Here is a 23,232-nt window from a genome sequence, read left to right as displayed (position 1 = left end):
CTGATGTGGGACTCGATTCCAGGACGCTGGGATCATGACCTGAGCTGAAGGCAGACGCTAAACCATCTGAGCCACCCAGGCGCCCATGAAAATTTTTTTATTTAAATTCAACTTTGTTAAAAACCTGAAAAATCTAGTAGTTTTTTTCTTCAACCCCATACAAGGCATTTTAGAATCTTTGGAAAATACCTTATAGTAAATTCCAAATGTGGGCCCCATTATAAAATTTTGTTTGGAATAACAACTAGACATTTAAAGGCTAAAGAAAAATAATACATGCTGCTCTTTGCAGGAAAGCATCTTGTTTGTCTGGTAGAGCTTCAAGATTTGCTTGACAATTGAGAGGAGCTGGCCTTAGCTTGCCTGGAGGCCCTGAGGTGGCCAGCGTAGAGAGCCACTGTTTCGCTGTGTTGTGGTCTGTGACTACCAAGGAGACAGGCTGGCAGTGCCTGACGAAGGCAAGCTGGACACTGCTGGATCAGAAGTTAACATTGTCCATTTATTGTATGACTTACATTTCTTTGGGCTGTCCCCTACACTTGGGGCAAGTCCATAACCCAATTTAATATCTGTTACTAAAAGTCCCAAAGTTCTTTTTCCATTTGTTTTGACTGGAGATGAATCTTGCTTAAAACATACCATTCAGGGCGCCTAGGTGGCTCAGTCATTAAGCATCTGCCTTTGGCTCAGGGCATGATCCCAGTGTCCTGGGATGGAGCCCCGCATCGGGCTTTCTGCTGAGCAGGGAGACTGCTTCTCCCTCTCCCACTCCCCTTGCTTGTGTTCCCTCTCTCGCTGTGTCTCTCTCTGTCAAATAAATAAAATCTTTAAAATCAAAACAAAACAAAAAACAACAAAAACCCATACCATGCATTTATCAGTAGCATTCAGTGATTGCTTAGTATATGAGAGGAATTGATCTCACATCATCTTTTTTTTTTTTTTTTTTTAGATTTTATTTATTTAACAGAGAGAGATCACAAGTAGGCAGAGAGGCAGGCAGAGAGAGAGGAAGGGAAGCAGGCTCCCTGCTGAGCAGAGAGCCCAATGCGGGACTCGATCCCAGGACCCTGAGATCATGACCTGAGCTGAAGGCAGTGGTTTAACCCACTGAGCCACCCAGGTGCCCAATATCACATCATCTTCTAATGCGGTTCTATTATCATCCTCGTTTTTTACACATAAAAGGGCTGAGTTTAGAAGCTAAATAACTTATGCAAGTTCACATCATTTGTAATACAGATTTTTTCAAGTACAAGCTAAGGAAAAGTACCTTAAAAGTAAAGAGTAATTTACTTATCTATACCTGGTACAAATTTAAGACCCTGGCAAAGGTCATTTGAGAGTGATTATCCTTGAGTGATAGTGGATAATGATGTACTCTATTGTTAATAAGAGATTGATCAAATTAACTGGATAGTAAGCTATTTTTTTTTAAGTGGCTACAAAAATTTTGTTGTAACATGGAAAAATTCATAGAATACAAAGCAGGTTGTCAATGGAATATAACAATATGAAATAAAAATAACCATCTATATATAGGAAAGTAAAAAGATTAAAAAGAAATATAGCAAATTGATAACAATTGTGGTGAAGTTATAGGAGATTTTAACCCTATCAAAAACATCTATCATTATTTTTCAAATAAAAAAAACTGTACATTATTATTTTAAAATGATTAATTTGCTTAGCAATCACATAGTGAATACCAAGGTAAACATCTTGCCTACAAGAATCCAAACAAAATAAAGTTTTAAAAATTTGATTTGGGAGGAGCCTGGGTGGCTCAGTGGGTTAAAGCCTCTGCCTTCGTCTCAGGTCATGATCTCAGGGTCCTGGGATCGAGCCCCGCATCGGGCTCTCTGCTCAGCGGAGAACCTGCTTCCCTTCCTCTCTCTCTGCCTCTCTGCCTAGTTGTGATCTCTGTCTGTCAAATAAATATATAAAATATTTTTTAAAAATTTGATTTGGAAAGATAAAGAGAATTTAAAGTGAAGGATATTTACACTTGAAACATGGAAAAATTATATACTATTTGCTAAATTACTGTTTGGCAATAACTTGACTGTTGTTTTGCCTTAAAGGTACTTGTCAGCCTGTTCCCAGTGGAAAGAAAGAGAAGATGTCAAGGTAGACTCTTGTGCAGAAAAATCAGATTATTTCCTGGGTCTCTCTTGATCATCAATAGTTGTTGCAAGTCCTGCCTTTCCTCCCAGTCAGAAAACCCTGGGAGAGAATTTGTTCTGCTCTGTTTGCGTGGCACCAAAATACCTACCCAGCTGCCTTTGAACAGACTATGGTGGCTTTGGCTATAGCTTTTTGCTCTGTATCGTAAAATCCCAAGAGAAAGACAGTGTATAAACATAATATTTACTCATTTCCCTTAAGTAGGCATACTCCTAATGTTTGTGGAAGGTTACAGAGTCACTTGATGCAGGAGCCAGGTGGCAATAAATGACAAAGGAAATTCAGCTGAATTGGTTCAAGATGTGTGTTGCTGGGAAACTATGTCTAGGGGCAAATAATTGTATTGATTCCTGGGAAATGGTGACACTATGCAAGTGAACAGACAGGTGCAGCCACACGCACACAGTTAGGCTTTTTGTTCTTAGAGAGATGAAAGATTATAAGAAATACAATTATTTTGCTCTTATTTTGTTTAAAGGTGATGGAAGATTTTAAGGGAAAAAAAGAATAAAGAATTATTTGCTATTGGGTGCCTGGGTGGCACGGTTGTTTAAACGTCTGCCCTTGGCTCAGGTCATGATCCCAGGACCCTGGGATCAAAACCTGAAATCATAGGCCTGAAATCCGCTGTTCTTATGTGAAATAAATTGATATAACCTACTATTGGCAAAAAAAAACAACCCCCCCCCAAAAAAATACCCCAAAAAACAAACAAAAAAAACCCTGCATCCGGTCACCACTGGGCAGGGAGCCTGCTTCTCCCTCTCTACCTGCTGCTCCCCCTGCTTGTTCTTTCTCTCTCCCTGATAAATGAATAAATTAAATCTTAAAAAATTATTTGATATAATCATAATAATTATTAACAAGGTGTTTTGCATTCATTATTTTCAAAAGAAATTGTCCCTTTTTGCACGTGAGGAAAATATCGCCCAGAGAGGAGAGGTTCAGTATTTTCTCAAGGTCACACAGTATAGAGAAGAGTTAGAAGATTTGGAATCTAGGTCTGTCAGACTTCGGCCTGGACTCTTCTCATCACAGCTGCCAAGTGATCATCTTCCTTGTGGTTAGAGGAAAATACTAAAATAAAATAAACAATAAGAAACTTCTCTATGGACTCAGAGGATATTGGACATGGCTTTAGATTCTGTTTGTGGGAATTGGATGTATGTTTGCCAATGAAAAGTGTTTCTGATGTTTTCCTAATACATACTAGAGGAAAACAAGTGAGAACCATTCAACTTGCATCTCACCATACAGATGCCAACCTTCTTAACTGCCTCTTTGCAGCCTATCATAGATAAATAGCGTGATGCCTAAGGAGGGTTACATTCTTTTGAGAAAGTCAGACAGGGGTTATGAAGAGGAAGTGGGACAAAAAAAAAACCTGCCACAGGCTGATATCCAAGGACTGGGGGCATCAATGATACGGCCATGCATCCCACTGGAATTTGGTCTTAGGGCAAGGCGACAGATGGAAGACAAATGGTGTGTGGAAGAAAGTGTCCCAGTGACAATCTAGGCTCTTGGTTGTCAGCCCTGGGTCTTCCAAGAGTCATTGGAGACAGGAGGAGGTCTTCCATTCTCTTTCTCCTGGGGCAGGCACTGTATCTGGAAGAGAGACTACTGATCATTTGGCCTGCCTTTTTTCTCCACAAAGGCTCAAAGGTGGGTTGGTCCAGTTGGGGCTTCATGATACTTACCAGCGGAACAAATTAGTAACATTCAGCAAATAAAAAACAGTTTCTTCCTCTGTAAAATGGGAATAACAATCCTTACCTCTGAAATGCTGCTTCCTGCTAAATTTCCCTGGCTTCTTTCCTACCAATTACCCCTGTTCATTTATTTAAACTTGGCAACTCATGTTGATCTGTTCTTGTCAGCTGATAACAGAGATCTGATCCTAATTTTCCCCAGGGTCCGGGCTAAGCCCAATTAAGTGAACTTTCATATCTTGTATGAAAGGTACGTTTCACTCCTCTGTCGCTGTTTTTATTTATTTATTTATTTATTTATTTTGCAATACTTAATGTTTCAGTTTAATTTTGACACATTAAAGGGTGACAATCTGGGAAACTTGGATTGTGGGGTAGGGGAAAGAAGGCATTAGGAGTCAAGGGGAAGTAACTCAAGGCTGTTATTCCCTACTCCAATTTATTGAGTCCTTCAACTGCTGACATCCAAATAAATGCAGGCTCAAATTGATAAGATCCTGTATCCAAACTGATGGGAAAATTGTGATAGTGAAAGGAAATGATAAAAATGAAGATTTCATTTTATTTTTAAATTTATTTATTTGTCAGAGAGAGAGGTAGGGAGAGAGAGTGAGCACAGGCAGGCAGAGTGGCAGTCAGAGGCAGAGGGAGAAGCAGGCTCCCTGCCGAGCAAGGAGCTTGATGTGGGACTTGATCCCTGGACACAGGGATCATGACCTGAGCTGAAGGCAGCTGCTTAACTGACTGAGCCACCCAGGCATCCCTGAAGATTTCATTTTAAATGCCTTCTTCTGTTATATTGCAAGAAGGGCTACCAATCAAAGCTTGATTAGATCAACCCCTTTGACTAGACCAAGGCTTGCCCCAGTTTTTCAATGGAAAAATTGTGTGTTTAACTAGCTGTATAACAGTACAACAGATCCTCTTCAATTATATGAAATATAGTTTTTCACACCTTGCAGTTACTTCCTCCTCTGGTGCTAATAACAGTATTTCTGAAATGCTCATGTGGGCTGTTAATGACATGTTGTGCTTCTGCACAAATTATTGGAATCTTAAAATCTGGCTTCAGTCTTACTGATTTCTCAACTGCATACCTTTCAACAGGCTTTAACATCTAAAACAGACAACTATTAACAACTGCCATTCACCAAGGGCCTAGAATCTCTCAGGCACAGTACTGGACTCTTACGCAGGTCATTTCTTTCAACTTTAACAAAAGTCGAATATACTTACATACAGAAATGTGCCCAAAACATGAGCAGAAAGCTGAGTCAGTTATCACTGTTCCCGTTTCTCAGCAAAGACCCTCCCCTCTCTCAAAGACAGCCAATACCTTAACTTCTAACATCTCAGATGAGTTCTCCCTGTTTGTAGAATTTATATAAATGGGAGCATATCATGTAAGTTATATTTTAAAAAGTTATTTCAGTAGCTTTATAAGGAGGATATTGTTAGTCCCATTTTCCAGAAAATGAAAATGCAGTAGAGTGGTTAAGGGATCTGCCCAAGGCAGAGCTTCTAATAAGTGGCTAAATTGTAATTCCACAGGCTTGTCTGAATGCCAAACTGTTTTCTCTCTACACAATTGCCCAAATCAGGATGAATGGTTTTTGGAGGCTCTTCCTCTCAATCTCTGCCACTGCTCACAGGTTTCCATGTAAAGGCTCTATTAGCCTAGAGCGTAGCTAGACTTTCTCCTTTGGCTTGAAGGAGTGTGGCTCAGGGATATAGGGTGATGGTTGAGTTTCTCTGCCTTCTGGTCATTTCTTTCTTTTAATTTTTTTTAAAGCTTTTTTTTTTTTTTAAGCTTTTATTTATTTGACAGAGAGAGACAAAGCGAGAGAGGGAACACCAACAGAAGGGATGGGAGAAGGAGAAGCAGGCTTCCCACTGAGCAGGGAGCCTGATGTGGGGCTCCATCCCAGAACCCCGAGATCATGACCTGAACCGAAGGCAGACGCTTAACGACTGAGCCACCCAGGCACCCCCTGGTCATTTCTTGATTTGTGTTTGATCCTTATTTAGTTGGACACCATTCCTGGCCTAGTGATTAAAGGGCCTGTTTTCTTTTATGGTTTGAATCATATTTGAGGTAGGTGATTACAACATACAAAGTTGGGAATATCTCTGTACACCCCTCCAAGTTTTTGGTGCAATGGCTCATAGAGCTTTTAAAATATCCTCAGAAATAAGGACAATCATGAGAGCCAGATGCTACTTGAATGACTAAAGCTTGGAATATACTGTTTAAACACATACTCCCATTGTGTTAGCATTCTGAGAGGTTTCACTGTTCTAAGTAAACTATATTTCCCCAACTCACAAATGTTACATCTGCCTACTCTTATAAAATTGTGTAGATTTCAATAAGGAGATATATGTATATATTATTGTTATACACAAACACACTCAGTTTGGAAATACATTTCATTTCTTTAAATAATCATTAATATTAGGTATATAACAAAAGTGAGAGGGCAGAGTTTGGCAGATGTGGAAGAAGCCAGAAGAAGAGGAAAGATACAGGTCAAGTTAAAACAGGGAGTCAAGAGAAGGAAATTGACTTAGCCTTCAGAGGAAAGTTTATACAGCTCTCCTTGTAGATTCTTCACAACTTTGCAGATCTATAGACCCACGTGATGCTATTTCCCAAGACCCAGGACTTACTATGATTGCTGGGATATATCCCTTTTTCCAATTCCATTGAAGCCTCTCCCATCTCCCTCATATCTCGTAGCACCTGAAAGCCAAAGACAGCTCTATTTAGAGGCTGAAGATTGGGAGTGGGAGTTTCTTATTCATTGAAAACTGAGGAGCACTGAGGCTTCCCTGCTCAAGAATACCTCCCTACCAGCCTAAATTCTAACAGTTTTTGTCTCTAGGCTTTCTCATGAAAATGTAAGTCTGATACCTGAACAGGACAGTACATTAACTCAGAGTTTTTTCTGGGACCTGATGGGTTTAAACAAACATATATAACATTGGTATTAATGATCACATTCCTTAGATTTAGAAAAAAAATTTGTACTCTACAGTCGGAGTATGAAGAAATTGTTAGGGTTTTAGATTGTTAGGTTAATTCAACAAGGAGGCCATTAGATTGAAGTAACTTTAATGTCTTTGTGGCCTGAGCAAGCAAACCAAAACTCAAGCTTGTAAATGACTCAAGGTAAAGAAATCAAAACCCAAGGACAATCAATCACAAACAGACAACTACACTTTCCCAAATAAGGCAACTGTTTAAGCTATCGCCAACCAAATAATTTCCTTGCTTTGCTTCCATATCTTCTCTATAAAAGTCTTTTCCCTGGATCCTTTTGGTGGAGCCTTCCTAACCACTTCCAGTTTGGTGCTGCCTGACTGGAATCAATTTTTGCTCAAAATCTTGAAAATTTAATATGCTTCAGTTTATCATGTAACAGTATAAACTCAATCCATGCATCTTCAGTTAGGAGTTTCCTTTGTGGACCAAGATTTTCCATGGGTATGAAATGATATAGAACTGCTACAAATGGCTACAGGTTTGTTGAGGAAGCTTTGGGATTTTGAGATAACATATGTGTAGAAGGGAAAATGTTAGTTTGAGTTAATATAGAATTCTTTACAGGGAAGAAAGTTGTCCATGATAAGCAAAATATCTTTTGGGAGTAGAAAGTACATGACCATCAGGGCTTAGCTAGGCTGAGACCTCGAGTGTAGATGAACTAATTAACAAAATAAATGGACAGGAATGTAATGGTTGCCATGGTGGGCAAATAGAGCTAAACCTGAAAAGAGGGGAAGTGGTAAGAGGGGGACCCAGCATCTGAAGAGAGATGGGAGCTTAAGCGGGGCTGAAGTGGGATATGGCCAAAGGTTGCCTGATATTTTTCTATTATCTAGAATGATGTCTATGTTCTATGTCAGAGAATTCTTAAACTGTCATAGTAGTGGTGGGTGTTTGACTACTAATATAGTAATCACTAAAAATTTGACTTGTCCCTTATATCTGTTGTGATTAGGTTTAACTTCATATAACCCAAAACTTGTAAATACCAATGGTATGAATACATAAATGATTAGTTTTCTTTCTTGTAAAAGTCCTGAGGTAGATAGTCCAGGACCCCTATGGTTGCTCCACAATTATCAGGAGCCAAGTATCATCCTATTTTTCTAATCTGCCATCATTAGTGCACTCATTTTGAAAGTTTCCTCATGGTCCATGGTTCAAGATGGCTGTCAGAAGCCAGTCATCACCACTGATCCCAGGAACGGTAAGGGGGAATGTCAAAAGGGCTTACATCAACTGTATGCCCCCTTTTCATTAGTCTTCCTATCTATCTAACAACTTCTGTTTGCATTTCTTTAATCAGAACTACTGTGACATGTTTCTGGGTGGGAAAAAAGTTCAGATAAAAATTTCACAAAAAGAAATAGTGAATAATGAACATCCATTTCCATTTTTTTGGTTTGTTTTGTATTGAACTTCTGTTCAGATTAAAGTTCCATTATAAAGGAAGGACTATGTGGTAAGAAACAAATTCCCTGTTTGATGAGTACCTAACCATCTTTAGGATGCATAGCAAATGCTTCCTTCTCTATAAAGCCCTTTCCTAACTCAAACACTATTTCAAATTACTGCTTCCCCTGTACTCCCCAAATATTTCACACTTACCTCTTTAATTGTATTTATTATACTTTATTATAATTAGATTTACACATCTGTTTCCTTTAGTAGATGTCCTTTTCCCATTATCCTTTGTACTTCTCCAAAACCTAACATTATACTTGGCCTATAATGGACAATCAACAAATGTTAGTTGAGAATGAAAGGGAAAAAAGTAGAAAGGTAGTTGTAGATTAAAAACTCAGAAGCTCTGGGAAAAGTTAACAGGGTATCATATTTAAAGCATAACTAGTGTAAACAACCATCTTGGTTTCTCAAGAATGAGGGGTTTTCTATGCCTTCAGTGCTAAAACTAGGGATGTACCAGGCAAACTGGGATGTGTGTCGTCTTACAGAAAACCCTGGTTGCAAATCTAGACATTCATACACTGAATCAAACAAGAAAAAAATAGAAAGTCAAAGGGAATGGCAAGACCATTTCTCTAATAGTGGTAAACAGTCCTTAACAGCTACAGAAAGGAATCTGGAGGCTTTGAGATTAGAAGTCATCAGAGAAGGGTCTAATTCCAGGAAAGATTCAAAGTTGTTTTTATTAAAATGTGGGATTTTCTCTAATCAATACAGAGTTCTACAACAATGATGTCAGTTAAATGTTGACAAATCAGATAAATATGCAGGATGCCAATATCATATGATTGACATTTGCATCACTTTTGGTCTGGTTCTGAAGTCTAAATTATATATCCCAGTTGTAGTAATTAGAACATAGGTTTTGTTTCCAATAATGGAAGTCCAAAACACCAGTGGCTTAAACAACCAGGGGAATTTATTTTTCTGTCAAGTATGTGACTGGACTCACATAGTGGTTCTGCTCCACAAAGTCACTAAGTCTCCAGGCTCCATCTATCTGGTTTTTCCATTATCTCTAGGGGATTGCTTTGTCTACATAATCCATTAAGCCCCTGTGTTCCCATTTCAGGCTACAAGAAGTGAGACGCAACCTGAAAGTTGAATACATTCTTTTTCTTAACATCCCATTGTCCAGCTGAGCACCTGTCCATACCCCCAGAAATCAGTGTCCTCATCTAAGTGTGAAGGTGTCAGGAAAGTATCTTCATTGAGGGTAGCCATGTACTTCAATTAATGTTAGGATTCTATTGCTTTAGAAGAAGGGGAGAATGGAGATAGAGACATCTAGAATTCTTTGCTACCCAGTCAATATAGTAACCAGCATATGTTTATGCCTTACTGTTGCAATAAAACAAATTTACAATTTTTTTAAAAGCATTAAGTACAAACATTAATCATTCCTTCAAAGAGCCTGCCTCCATGGGGCCATGATGTCCAACCCAATCACCTTCTCACAGATGGACAGAAGGAGAAATACACAGCAAGGTCAACCAAAGACTTTAAAATCCCAAACTCATAAGGTAATAGCAACTATCACAGAGGCCAAGATCAGAATGAGGATGATGACGAAGAATGAAGAAAATTAATACTGAAGTAACATTAAAGTGTGGTAGTCCAACTTTATGTATGCATGTGTGTGTGTATTTTTTAAGAAAACTCATGTCTAACATGAGGCTCAAACTCATGACCCTGAGATTAAGAGTCACATGCTCTACCAACTGAACCAGCCAAGTGCTTCTCCAACCTAGTCATTTAATCAATTTTTAAATTATTCACTTTCTTGAAGGAAGGATGATAAACTAGCAGATAATGGTAAAACCAACAAAAGCAACATCCTTATCGATGCACATTCTGAATTGAGACAAGAAGAAGATGGTAAGAGTTTCCCATTTGTTTAACAAATTCCTTTTAGTTTTCATATGCCAGGCACCATGCAAAGTACTTGGAGTCATTCCTTTCTTTTATGTGCCTTAACTAGAATGGATTCTATAATATAAAATGCAAAGAAAATATAGAGGACCATTCTTCTTATCCAATAAGGAGTCTGGGGTTGGCAGAGCTCATCTAGAATGACTTGGCAATGTTCTCAATGGACCAGGGGCATCTGGGTGGCTCAGTGAGTTAAAGCCTCTGCCTTTAGCTCAGGTCATGATCCCAGGGTCCTGGGATCGAGCCCCACATAGGGCTCTCTGCTCAGTAGGGAGCCTGCTTCCTCCTCTCTCTCTGCCTACTTGTGATCTCTGTCTGTCAAATAAATAAATAAAATCTTTAAAAAAATGCACTTCAAAAAAAAAAAAATGTTCCCAATGGACCAGATTCCATCTGTCTTCCTAATCCCCCACCATAGTGCTGACTGAGGCACAGCAAGCAAGGTATAACAGAGACAGTTTAGTCAAATGCCTTGCCAAAACAGGGACCACTAGCTTTCCAGCCTCCAATAGGTGGATCTTTAAAGCCCTCTGTCCAAACACTTAGTTTCCAATTTTACCTGCAGAACTCCATTTACAGGTAATAAATTTTGTATCAGATAAGATTTGTTTTTGGCTTTTAATGATAGGGACCCAAACACTAGTGGCACAAATTATTTCACTTTTCTCAAGTAGTGGGAAGCCAGGAGGGAGGTGGTCCCGGGCTGGAATGGAGGTTATGCTCAGCTATCAGGGACTTAGGATCTTCCTATCTTTCTGCTCAGCCATCTTGAACATGTATGTGGTTTCCTGGGCAAAGAGGACTAATCCAATTCTAGCAAGGCTTCTGAACTCCTGATAAGAGAAAGAATGTGAAGGACATAAAGTGCCTATCAGCTGAGCACCAATCCATATGCCGTGAAAGATCTTTCCCAGAAATGCCACCCAGTGACTGGTAACTCTGGGTAGAATGATGTCATAAGACCATTGAAACTGCAGAAAGCTTGGAAAACATGTGTTTTTAGCCAAGTCCAGCCACATTGCCTCTTGGAACTAAGCTGAGATCTCTCAGTTAAAAAAAAGAAGGCAAGAGAGATATTGGGTAGGTATCTAGCAGTGACTGCAAAAAACCAATGGTCAAGCCAGTGCAGGGCTTCCTCTTGCCATAAGATACCTCTCTGATGAGAGATCACAGCTGCCCTCTGCATGTGATTCTGCAAAGGACCAACCACAATCTTGAAAGCATCAGATCATTACAAATTTGAATGTATCTACCCAGACACCTCTTCGGGTAATAAAGATATTTTCAATTTATATAGGATTCTTTCTCTGGTTATTTAACAAGTTAGTGGAATTTAAAAATGCATTAAAATTGCTTCAGATCCATCACTGTCATGAATGATGTTAGGAAATATTTGCCAGAAGCCAAACATTTGAACAGCTTTAACCATAGCATCAGAAAAACTACAATTACATTCAGGAAAGAGCTGCTTGATGTGTGACATTAAAATGCAGTTCCCCAGGCAACTGAGAGGAAGATACATTCAGTAACAACAGAGCTTCCATGAATGGCTTAGATCTTACAGAATTTGCAACACCTTTTATTTATTTTTCATTGACAGTTAAATTACCACTTGAAAGCATCTGTTGACTAGAAAATAAATCCTCTACTATGGGTAAACTTGGCATCCTCCAGAAATAAGTACCATGCTAATTGATAGAGGAGGTTGGGAAAAGTGGAGATTCTAGGATGAGATGTGCAGCCCGACCGTCAGACATGGCTGTGTTGGGGATGGCACTCTGTAGATATATATGGGTCAGTGTCCAGATCAACTTTGTCTCAGATGACAGAGCACTTCTTCATTCTTTCCATCATACATGAGTTTGCCAGCCTTTCTTGTTGAATCCTGCTGTTTCACAATGTCTGGTTGGGAGCTCAAAGTATGGGCATTTAGTGGGAAATGTTTCTCAGTGAATAGGTATAATTCTATACTTCCATGATCAGAGGTTGTACAAAGTGCATTTGAAAGATACCAAACTTACAGTATTTACAGTTTTACCTCACAATCTATTACTAAAAAACTTAAAACAAATATTTTTATGTTATTTTAACTTCTGATTGATTTTCAGTTAATCATGAAATAATATTAAGCTTTTCTGTTCTGAATTTAGATTTCCTTGGGTAAATCGACACTTAAATAATCCTTGTCAAAGGGATCTTTGATAGTTAAAATATTCTTTTGCATTTTAAATGCCTTTACCATTAACAATTGCTAATATTTATCACTCAATTGTTATGTGTCTAGTGCTATTGCAAAACTCTACACGGATTGTCTCCCACCCTCAAAACAAGTCTATGAAGAAGTTCTATTATTAAACCAGCCCATTTTCCAGATAGGGAAACTGAAGCTTTAAGAAGCTAGGAGACTTGGGGCCCCTGGGTGGCTCAGTCGGTTAAGCAGCTGCCTTCTGCTCAGGTCATGATCTCAGGGTCTTGGGATCAAGTTCCACACCAGGCTTCTTGCTCAGTGGGGAGCCTGCTTCTCCCTCTGTCTGCTCTCCCTCTGCCTGCTGTACCCTTGCTTGTGCGCTCTCTCTCTAACAAATAAATAAATAAAATCTTAAAAAAAAAAAAAAAAAAAGAAGTTAGGAGACTTGTCCGTAGTTACCAAGTTGAAAACTGTTGGATCCAAGGCATGAACCCAGAAAGTGTGACACCACAGGTTTTTTTCTTAAACACTATATGACATGACCCTTATTTTTTTAGCTTGTGAACTTAGATAGTTAGACTTTTTTTAAAAAAAGAGTTATTTATTCTTGAGAGAGAAAGAGAAATCGTGTGTGTGAGTAGGGGGAGCGGCAGGGGGGAGAGAGAGAGAGAATCCCAAGCAGACTCCCCACTGAGTGCAGAGTCTAAGGTGGAGCTCTATCTCACACCCTGAACTCTAGGACTGTAAACTGAGCTGAAGTCAGGAGTCGGGTACTTAACCAACTGATCCACCCTGGTGCCCCATACATAGTTTTACTTTTTAAGTGGCAATGATCTCTAGAATTTTTCTGAAATCAATAACAAAAAAAAAGCAGATATGTTGTAGAGGTAACAACAACAAAGAACTTGTTGAATGAATGAATGTAAGCTCCTTGAGGGCATAGAGTTTTATTTTCTTTTTTGTTCACTGTTGCATTCCCTGTCCCTGGCACAGAGCCTGACACAGAGTATATGTTCACTAAATATTGGTTGAATGAATGAATGACACCTGATCTTGATGACATGATGGGACCAATGGGGCCATAGTAATGGAACCCTTCTCTGAAGTTTATTGACTCAGAGCAGATTGCAAGCTTAATTTTGGTAATTTCCAAAACCACAAATATTTTGCACATTCTAGATTTCAGACCAAAAAGGGCCCCCTAAACATACCTAGAAATTGACTAAAATCCTGAAAGAATCAACTCAAAGTGAAAGCATTTGGACGATTTCATGAAACTTGACATTTCCCCTTCTTGGCTTTGGATTCTCAACCTTAAGGTTCACATCTGGTTTTGGATCCAATCCAGAATAGGGAAAATTGTCTCTAGGGGTCTTCTGTTAGGGGTCTTCTGTTGGTGCCTACTGACATTGACAAGGTTAAATGGAACATGGATGGAAAGAGGTTTGTTGCATTTTACAGTGAGTGTGCAGATCGTCCTGAGTCAAAGCAGTAACTAAAGGAAGGAATCCCAGGACTGAAGCCGTACTCTCACCCCCCATTGTCAAGCAGACCAAAGAATGCTTCACAGCTTGCTCTCCCTGTGAATTCCACAATCTTAGCACAAGTTAGGGTGGTGACGCATGTGTTGCCTGACTTTTTTCACATCTACTCAGGAAATAGGAACTTAGATTTTGCATTCTCTAACCGTATTTCCTGTGCTGTCATTAACATGTAGCTCACCCAGACAAGAAACACAGCTACAATAACCTTTCCAGAGTGACATTAACCTGACTGCCCACTCTGGGCTTCGGGATCCAATCTTCAGTTGGGGTACTATGTGACTTATTCCATACTTGGGATTTTAATGGAATTTATAACTGAGCCCACCCTACAGAATGAGAACCACATACAGTTTATTGGAGTGGTAACTATGAATACCATGCAGTGGCATTCTAATATGAATTTTCAGCTCTTCACTAAAAGCTGGTTGAAACCCTTTGCCAAATGGCTTCGTATCAGCAATTCTATTTTTAATAGAAACACATTCATTTTATTTTAATGTAATAGGAAGAAAAGGGATCTGAAGCAAATCTAAAGGAAGATATTTTGAAAAATATGTATTAGTCAGATTTCTCCAGAGACACAGAACCAATAAAATATATATAGATATATAGAAGAGGAGATTTATTATAAGAATTGGTTCATTTTGTTATGTGGCCAAGAAGTCCCACAATCTGCCTTCAACAAGCTGGAGGGCCAGGAAAGCCTGTGCTGTACTTTCAGTCTGAGTCCACAAGGCCTGAGAACAGGGTGGATGAGGGGGGCTGATGGTATAAGTCCTCACCTGGGTTAGAAAGCACAGGAGCACTGATGTCCAGCATCTGAGGGTAGGAGAAGATAGATGTCTCATCCCAAGCACAGAGAGTGAATTTGCCCACCTTTCTGTTCTATTTAGGCCTTCCACGGATTGGATGATGCCTACTCACTTTAGGGAGGGCAATCTGCTAGACTCAGTTCACCAGTTCAAATGCTACTCTCTTCTGCAAACACCTCACAGATGCACCCAGAAATGTTTTACCAGGTTATCTGAGCAACACTTAACCCAGTCAAGTTGACACAAAATTTCTTTGTGGTATTTCTTTAACAATTCCTGTAAAGTTAAAAAAAAAAAGAAATTATAAAAACCATGAAAAATTTTTTGATTTTTTACCAATATGTTTCTGCCTATTTTTATTTTTTTAAAGATTTTTTAAAAAATTTATTTGAGAGAGAGCGAGAGCGAGCAAGAGAGAGAGAGAGAGAGCGAGAGCATGCAAGCTGGGGGAAGGGCAGAGGGAGAATCAGAATCCCCACTGAGCAGGGAGCCAGACACAGGGCTCCTCGATTCTGGGACTCCACAATCACAACCTGAGCCAATGGCAGATGCTTAACTGACTGGGCCACCCAGGTACCCCTAATATGTTTCAGTTTAAATAATATTATTGACTCCTTTATATGAAGGGTGAAGACTACCCATCTCCCTTCTCCAAATCTTGGTTTTGGTTAGTCATATTATTCTTATAATGTCCAGGTTCATACTGTTCATATTCTGTTCTGTAACAATGATTTCAAAATGATTTAGTATTGGCTTTGTTCTTAGAATTGTTTCAGTATTTAACAAATTTAAATTGATTTTATATTTAAATGTTTACCATAACTTCTTTATTCTTGAGTTCTTTATTTTGATTACCTCTTCATTAGCAGGACATCATATCAAATGGTATTCTCAATAAAGAACTTATATGAGATGAGTTGTATTTTCTGAGTTCATACATGTTTAAGACGGTGTCCCCTTGTACTTAAATGCTCTCTTGAGTAGGTATAACTTACTTAAAGCTGTAAAACTGTCTCCTCCAAAAAAAAAAAATTTTTTTTTTTGGCAATGATTGTTGCTGTGGAAAAACCAGCGGATAGCTTGTGTCTTTACTCCCAAACCTTTTTAGGGCAGTTTATTGTTTCGTTCTATTTTGTTTTTCTGTGGATGCTTGAAAAATTCTATCCTTGAAACTGTCTTTATCCTTGAAGTTTATCCAGCTTGGCGTTAAGCATTCTGTCTCAAATTTTTTCTAGAACATATTGTTCTTGGAAAATTATAGATGTATTCTGCAAATTTTATTTTTAGTTTTTAAGAGAAATATCCTTTTTATTGAGATATAATTCAGATACCATAAAATTCATCCTTTTAAACTATACAGTTCAATAGTTTTTAATATATTCACAAAGTTGTACAAATATCATCACAAATTCCAGGAGATTTTCACCACCCAAAAAGAAATCATACCCTATTAGTGACATGGCAACTACTAATCTACTTTCTGTCTTGATGGATTTGCTTATTCTAGGTATTTTGTATAACAGAATTACACAATATGTGACATTTTGCATGTAGTTTTTTTTACTTAGTATAATATTTTCAAGGTTCATCCGTGCTATTGCATATATCAGTACTTCATTTTTATGGCTGAATAATATTCCAGTGTACATGTATATCACACTTAGTATCACACTTTGTTTATCTATTCATCAGTTAATAGACATTTGGATTATTTCCACTTTTGGGCTATTATGAATAATGGTGCTATGAACATTCATGTACAAGTTTTGTGGGTTTTTTTACTCCTAGGTTTCTACTTGCTGTGGAATTGCTGGGTCATATGGCAATTCTATGTTTAACTTTTTGAGGAACTGCAGACCATATTCTAAAGCAGTTACAGTGTTTAATATTCCCACTAGCAGTGTATGAGAATTCCAATTTCTTCACATTCTCAGAAACAATTGTTATCATCTTTTTTAATACGGCTGTCCTAGGGGTTGTGAGGCAGTATTCACTCATACCCTAATTTGCATTTCTGCAAAGGCTGATAGCATTAAAAATCGTTTCATGTGCTTCTTGACAATGTATATCTTTGGGAAAATGTCCATTCACTGAATTACTGCCCATCAGTTCTTGGTCTTTTTATTAAGTTGTTAGAGTTCTATTTTTTTTAAAATATTTTATTTATTTATTTGAAAGAGAGAGAGAGATCACAGTAGGCAGAGAGGCAGGAAGGGGTGGGGGTGAAGCAGGCTCCCTGCTCAGCAGAGAGCCCAATGTGGGCCTTGATGTCAGGACCCTGGGATCATGACCTGAGCCAAGGGCAGAGGCTTAACCCACTGAGCCACCCAGCCACCCTAGAGTTCTTTATATATTTTAGATACTAGTCCTTTATCAGATGCATGATTTGTAAATATTTTCTTCCATTCTCTGTGTTATATTTTCCCTTTTTTGACAGTGTCCTTTGAAGCACAAAAGTTTTAAATTTTGATGAAGTCTAATTTATCTTTTCTTTTTTCTTTCATTTAGTTACTTCCATTTTGGGTGTCATTTCTAAGAAATCTAATTGGGTGATCCAAGGACATGAAGTTTTATGCCTATGTTTTCCTCTAAGAGTTTTATAATTTTGGCTCTTATGTTTAGGTATTTGATCTAATTGACTTAATTTTGGTATATGATGTGAGATAGTGATCCAAATTCTTTCTTTTTTTTTTATTACAGTTGACATACAATGTTAAATTAGCTGCAGGTGTATAACATAGTGAATTAACAATTCTATTCATTATAGAGAACTCACCATAGTAAGTGTAGTCACATTTGTCACCATATGCTATTAGAATATAACTGACTACATTCCCTAGGCTATACTTTTTGTCTTAATGATTTATTTTATAACTGGAAGTTTATACCTTTTAATACCCTTCACCTATTTCACCAATCCCCACCCCACGTTCTTTTTTTTTACTACATGCAAGAGGATGTCCACTTACCTTGGTACCAATTGTTGAAAAGACTCTTTACCCCATTTAACTGTCTTGATACTCTTGTTGAAAATCAATTGCATATAAATATAAGGGTTTCTTTCTGGTACAGAAATATGCTTGTATTATATCTTTGACTACATTCTCTCTCATTTGTTGTGTTCCCTATCTTTGGAACCCTAATTATTCTTATGCTGGATTATCTTTGTCTTCTCTAAAAGTTTTTATCTTTCTCTCTTATTCTGCATTCATTCACCTGCTTTCTTCATGTCAGTAATTACATTTTCTGCAGTATCTATTTTATACATGGTTCTTTTTAAGAAATTCCATAATAATGATGGTTCTCAATTCATTTCCTTAAATCTGTAACTCCTTTTTCAATTTTATTATTCTATTATCTCAGTTTTTTTTATCATATTGAACTCATATTTTTTAAGTTGTTTTGTAGCATAAAACATTTGTGAGGAATTTTCTTCTGTTCCATGAGCTTTATTTCTTAATCAGGTGCATTCTTTGTCTTCGTGTCTTCTATATGGTATATTATTTCCACCATTGTTTAGTTTTGTTTATTTGGCTATTGTATGTTTGCTCTGGTTGCCATGCTGATTCTCTGTTCCATCCATGCATAATATTATTGAGGATGACTTCTTTGTGTTCCCATTGCTGTGGAAGCTCATTTGCTTTCCTGACTCTGCTACAGTTTGGGGGTTGAGGTGACTGTGATATATGCTTATGACATATGACTGTGATATATGGTTGAAGGATTGTGAAGGTTGGGATGGTGTTCATCTGTCATAGAGCACACTCTTCATTAGTATCCCCCCCCCCTTTTTTTTTTAGCACATGTTAGTTCTTTTGAGGTGATTTAAGATCCTCTGCCAGGGACATGTGACATTTGGCGTACATCTACCCTTCCCTTGAGAGCCGTTGATCATTCCTTTCCATCTCAGAGAATCTGTTCAATGTTCCATTTTTCTCTCCAAATGTTGTTCCATTCCTCCTCAGTTAGAGGAGAAAAAAAGATAAGGGCCTCAGTTTAGTTTGTTTCGCCTGACATTTGGGGGATATTAGTGAGACATCTCAGGATCGTATTGACTTCACAGTCCTACTTCTGGAAGTTAGGAGTGGAATGATGACACTTTTCTTGTCCATCTTTCCACCTTAATCAAGAATATCCTCTTAAGGGGCGCCTGGGTGGCTCAGTGGGTTAAGCCGCTGCCTTTGGCTCAGGTCATGATCTCAGGGTCCTGGGATCGAGTCCCGCATCGGGCTCTCTGCTCAGCAGGGAGCCTGCTTACTCCTCTCTCTCTGCCTGCCTCTCTGCCTACTTGTGATCTCTGTCTGTCAAATAAATAAATAAAATCTTTAAAAAAATATATCCTCTTAAGTTAGAATCTCAAATATAAAATCTTCATCCAGTGCATTTAAAGAAATTTACTTTTTTCCAGTTAAAAGTGCCAAATGCCTAAGGTTAGTTTACCTGTTACCCTTGGTAAGTGACTATATATTTCTATAGCATTACAATATTCAATCTCTGTGTATCTTACTCATCTGCTTCTCTGTTCTGCTACTATCCTAAAAATGGGAGAATTAAAAAAAAATCCTTGGTTTTTTTGATAGAAAGCAATTCCCAGGTTGGGTCCAAGGTGAAAATGGGTCCCTTACTGGATTAGAAAACCTAGATACCATTACAATTTCTGACTGTGAAAGCTCATAGTTTTACTGTTGAAATAATTTGTGTTAATAAATTCTGGGGAATATGTCCCTCTTATTTTAGTTTATTCCTCCCTCTTCTCTCATTTCTACTTATAACCACCCTCACCAACAACCTACATTTCACTGTTAAACTGTGTCTATAATGGCGATTGTAAAGCTTCCTTGTATTACCTTCGGGCATTTGGCTGAAAGGCACTGCCTGCATTTAACAAGTAAATATTTCATAGAACAAATCCAGAGACTTTGTACTATTTGGTAACAAAAGTGCTGATGCCTCAGTGGCAGTGTTTATAAGAAAATTTAATTTTTAGGGTAAAAATTTAATTAGAAATTGTCTTTAGAGAACAGTAGTTAATGTTTACAAATGTTTTTAAAGGTAGGCACAAGATTGCCACTAAAAAATCTTATTGAAAATGTGTCTACAGAATCCTTCCGCTTTTAAAAGTACCTCACTTGGTGTCTTTGTTTTCATTAGCTAAAACAAGGCCATTCTGTAATGTTGTCTCCAACTATGCTGAAACAGTTTGAGACCCAGTGGATAACTCTGACCAGAAAATACCAGTGGACAGTGGACAGTGCAGTTATAGGGAAAAATGTTGCAGGATCTTGCTGAGGGGGGGGGGAAACTCACAAAAATGTTAGCAGACTAACAAAGAGCCCAAGGGATGGTCATATTTCTTGATTTATGTAGTTTGGTATTTAATGCATATAGAAATTCAGTAACTATCTTTAAAAACCATGTTGGCAAGAACACTTCTATTTTTTTTTATTTATTTTTAAAAGATTATTTATTTATTTGACAGACAGAGATCACAAGTAGACAGAGAGGCAGGCAGAGAGAGAGGGGGAAGTAGGCTCCCTGCTGAGCAGGCAACCTGATGTGGGCCTGAATCCCAGGACCTTGGGATCATGACCTGAGCTGAAGGCAGAGGCTTTAACCCACTGAGCCACCCAGGATCCCAGAACACTTGTATTTTAGAGTAAAGATGCCAAGGTGGCCGAGGAATTTCCGTATTTCTTTCCTTGATGCTTAGAACAGGGCTATGTCTGGAGCAGATATTCAATAGATACTAATAGGTAGAATAGATACTAATTAGTAATTACAATGACTATATTCGTATGGAACGATTTCAGGGGCTTCTCTCCTGGTTTGTATGATCTGAAGCTTTTTAATATCTGTATATATGTCAGAAAGTCAGCATTAGAAACCCTCTGCAGCAAATCATACGTTATTAATTCGATTCCTGTTTTAAAACTTACCTTTGACATTATGAAATAATTCTTCAAGTGAGGAAAACAGCCAATTAAAAAAAAACAGCCCCCTTTTTAATCTTAAGGAAAACAGTCAATGTCTCTGATTACGAATCCAGCTGATCAATAACGTTTCACAATTTGTACCAACACTAGGGGAAAGGAGCGAGCTTAGCACGTCACTCTAAAACGATCAGTACCAAATTACCCCACAGCACAAATGAATTTCTAATCCAAGTCCTAACTTCTCTTGTAAATCAATTTTTCTCCAGACCCTCACAAACACCATCGTCCTAGGTACAGAGACTCACGCGAGGACCAACTTGGTGTAATACTCTCCCTCGGAGCAGAGAGAGGGTTCTCGTAGGTGGCAAGTGCGTGGGACAATTTTTAACTAACCAACGCAGGAGTTTCGTGTCATTTTATTCTCTTGCCCCAAAAGCATAAGAGTTGGTTTCCTTACCCACAATCTTCTCCCCTTGAAGCCACCTGTTGGGTCCTCTTTTGCAGAGCGAGGGGACCAGTGCACTCCTAAAGCAGCGTTTTCCTCGCCCAGGAGAGGGCTGGCGGTGCGCGCAGAGCATGCCCCCCTCGCCAAGGTTCCAGCACCCGACGCCCGCCTCCTTTCGGATTTGGTTCACACTGCAGCAGCCGGAGTGGTCCACCCCTTCCTCCCGGCTGGCGCCAGAGGGGTCCCCCGCGAGGCCGCTTCACCGCCCCCGGCGGGGGCCTTTCCGCAGCTCGCGGGGTCCATCCCCGCCCCCCCCAGCGCCCCTCCCTCGGGGCCACCCCCGTGAGGAGCCCAGCCGCGGACAGGCGAGGGGGCGGGGCGAGCGCCTGACGCGCGGAGGCTCCGGCCAATGGGAACGCCCCGCGGCGCCGGCCGAGCAGCCCGCAGATAAAAAGGAGGCACGGCCGCGCTCTCCAGCCTGCCACTGTCCCCGGCGGAGGACCGTGTCCCTGGCCGGTCGCCTACTTTCCTCAGGTGATCCTGGCCACAGCCTATTGCCTGCGGCCGCCGGCGCGCTTGAGTGTCAGTCTCCGAAGCGTCCCAGAGTCCCTCCGGAGCGGCAGCGGGCGGGTCCATGGAGAAGGGTCCGGTGCGGGCGCCGGCGAAGCCGCGGGGCGCCAGGTGCAGTAATGGGTTCCCCGAGGGGGAGCCGCCGCGATCCGGGCAGAGCGGGCCGCCCGAGAAGCCGCCGCGGCCGGAGACCAAGAGCGTCCAGCCGGCGGACGGCTGGAAGGGCGAACGGCCGCGCAGCGAGGAGGATAATGAGCTGAACCTCCCCAACCTGGCGGCCGCCTACTCGTCTATCCTGCGCTCGCTGGGCGAGGACCCCCAGCGGCAGGGACTGCTCAAGACGCCCTGGAGGGCGGCCACAGCCATGCAGTTCTTCACCAAGGGCTACCAGGAGACCATCTCAGGTCAGTGCGCCCGCCGGCCTGGTGGGCGCGGGCTGCTCCGGCTTGCGGGCACGGAGTAGATGGCCGCGGGAGGCGCACGTCGGCTCGGGGAAGTTTCCGGAGTTGCCTCACTCTTGGCAGAAGTTAAGAGTTCTGTCACCTCCAAACCCCACCTTCGGCCCTGGCCCCGCTGTCCCGCCCAAGCGAGGGCCCTGTGCGCGGCGTCCGGCTCAGCGGTCCTTGCGGGGTCCTCCCGGTCCCTTGAGCCTCGGGTTGCGGGGACCGCGGTCACTGAGCTACGTGCCAGGTGGGAGGCTGGAGCCCCTGTCGCCCGAGCGCCCAGGGCCGGATGCCTGAAGCACATGCCGAACCCAGACCTGCCAGGATTAGGATCGCCTGGCGCTCGTGGAAGGGAGCTCTTCCTAGGTCGTCCCTCTTCTCGAGGTCTAATTTTTTGATAGGTCTGGGGTGAAGCTTTGGCTTGGTCTGCTTGGAGCGCGGGGTGATTCTTTGTGGCAAACTCAGAGACCCGCACGCTCAACTGATTTGCTAAGGCACCGGGGTTTTGGGGAGAGTTCTAATTCTCTTTGGTCCACTGTAAGTTAACTCTCATCTCAGGACTTTCCCGGGATTTGGCCCAGCTCAGGGCATGGACTTGCCCAGAGTTTGAGGCGTGACGTTTTGCTGTTTGAAGCCCCCGTCCTTATTCTAAAAGCTCAAAAGCAATAAAGTGACTCCCTGGGAGTCGGGACGTTTCTCAGGGCTCTGGAACCCCGAATCGGAGTACCTCTAAGTTGGGTTTGCCCAATGTTATTCGTGCCTGAGGCGGGTCAGACTTTCACCCAGAAGGTTGGAAAGCTGTAGGGGATGGGGGAGGGAGAATGGAAAATGACTTAGCTGCCTATTTGCTGGGCGAATGGTGCTGTTCTTTACAAAAAAAAAGAGAACGAAAGCTTCTGATTTCTGCAACTGGGACCAAGGATGTTTTCCAGCTTAAATCTTTGGTGCCT

At 40.5% G+C, this 23,232-nt stretch overlaps 1 protein-coding gene and 1 long non-coding RNA gene across 4 annotated transcripts in view; one reads left to right on the top strand and one right to left on the bottom strand.

Annotated features, from left to right (window-relative positions):
- Positions 1–3,030: 3,030 nt before the first annotated feature.
- On the bottom strand, positions 3,031–21,608 carry LOC101672834. 2 transcript variants are annotated; one of them, XR_006603577.1, is made up of 3 exons: positions 21,282–21,608; positions 6,570–6,642; positions 3,031–3,795 (listed from the first exon to the last, which is right to left on the bottom strand). It is a non-coding gene; the product is annotated as an uncharacterized LOC101672834 (long non-coding RNA). The 2 variants fall into 2 exon arrangements; XR_006603578.1 differs by lacking the exon at positions 21,282–21,608 and adding an exon at positions 14,862–15,154.
- Positions 21,609–21,726: 118 nt separating this feature from the next.
- GCH1 (GTP cyclohydrolase 1) overlaps positions 21,727–23,232 on the top strand; it is a 46,089-nt gene continuing 44,583 nt past the window's right edge. The window contains exon 1 of one of the 2 annotated variants that reach the window (XM_045069653.1): positions 21,727–22,243. In XM_045069653.1, the coding sequence (XP_044925588.1) occupies positions 21,904–22,243 (340 nt within the window). In that variant the 5' untranslated portion in view covers positions 21,727–21,903. The remainder of the gene's footprint in view (positions 22,244–23,232) is intronic. The other variant, XM_045069644.1, reaches the window with a different exon arrangement.

This window comes from Mustela putorius, unplaced genomic scaffold (genome assembly GCF_011764305.1).
Source record: "Mustela putorius furo isolate JIRA1106 unplaced genomic scaffold, ASM1176430v1.1 tig00000129_pilon_pilon_pilon, whole genome shotgun sequence".
NCBI lineage: Eukaryota > Metazoa > Chordata > Mammalia > Carnivora > Mustelidae > Mustela > Mustela putorius.
This window is presented reverse-complemented; position numbering and strand designations above follow the sequence as displayed.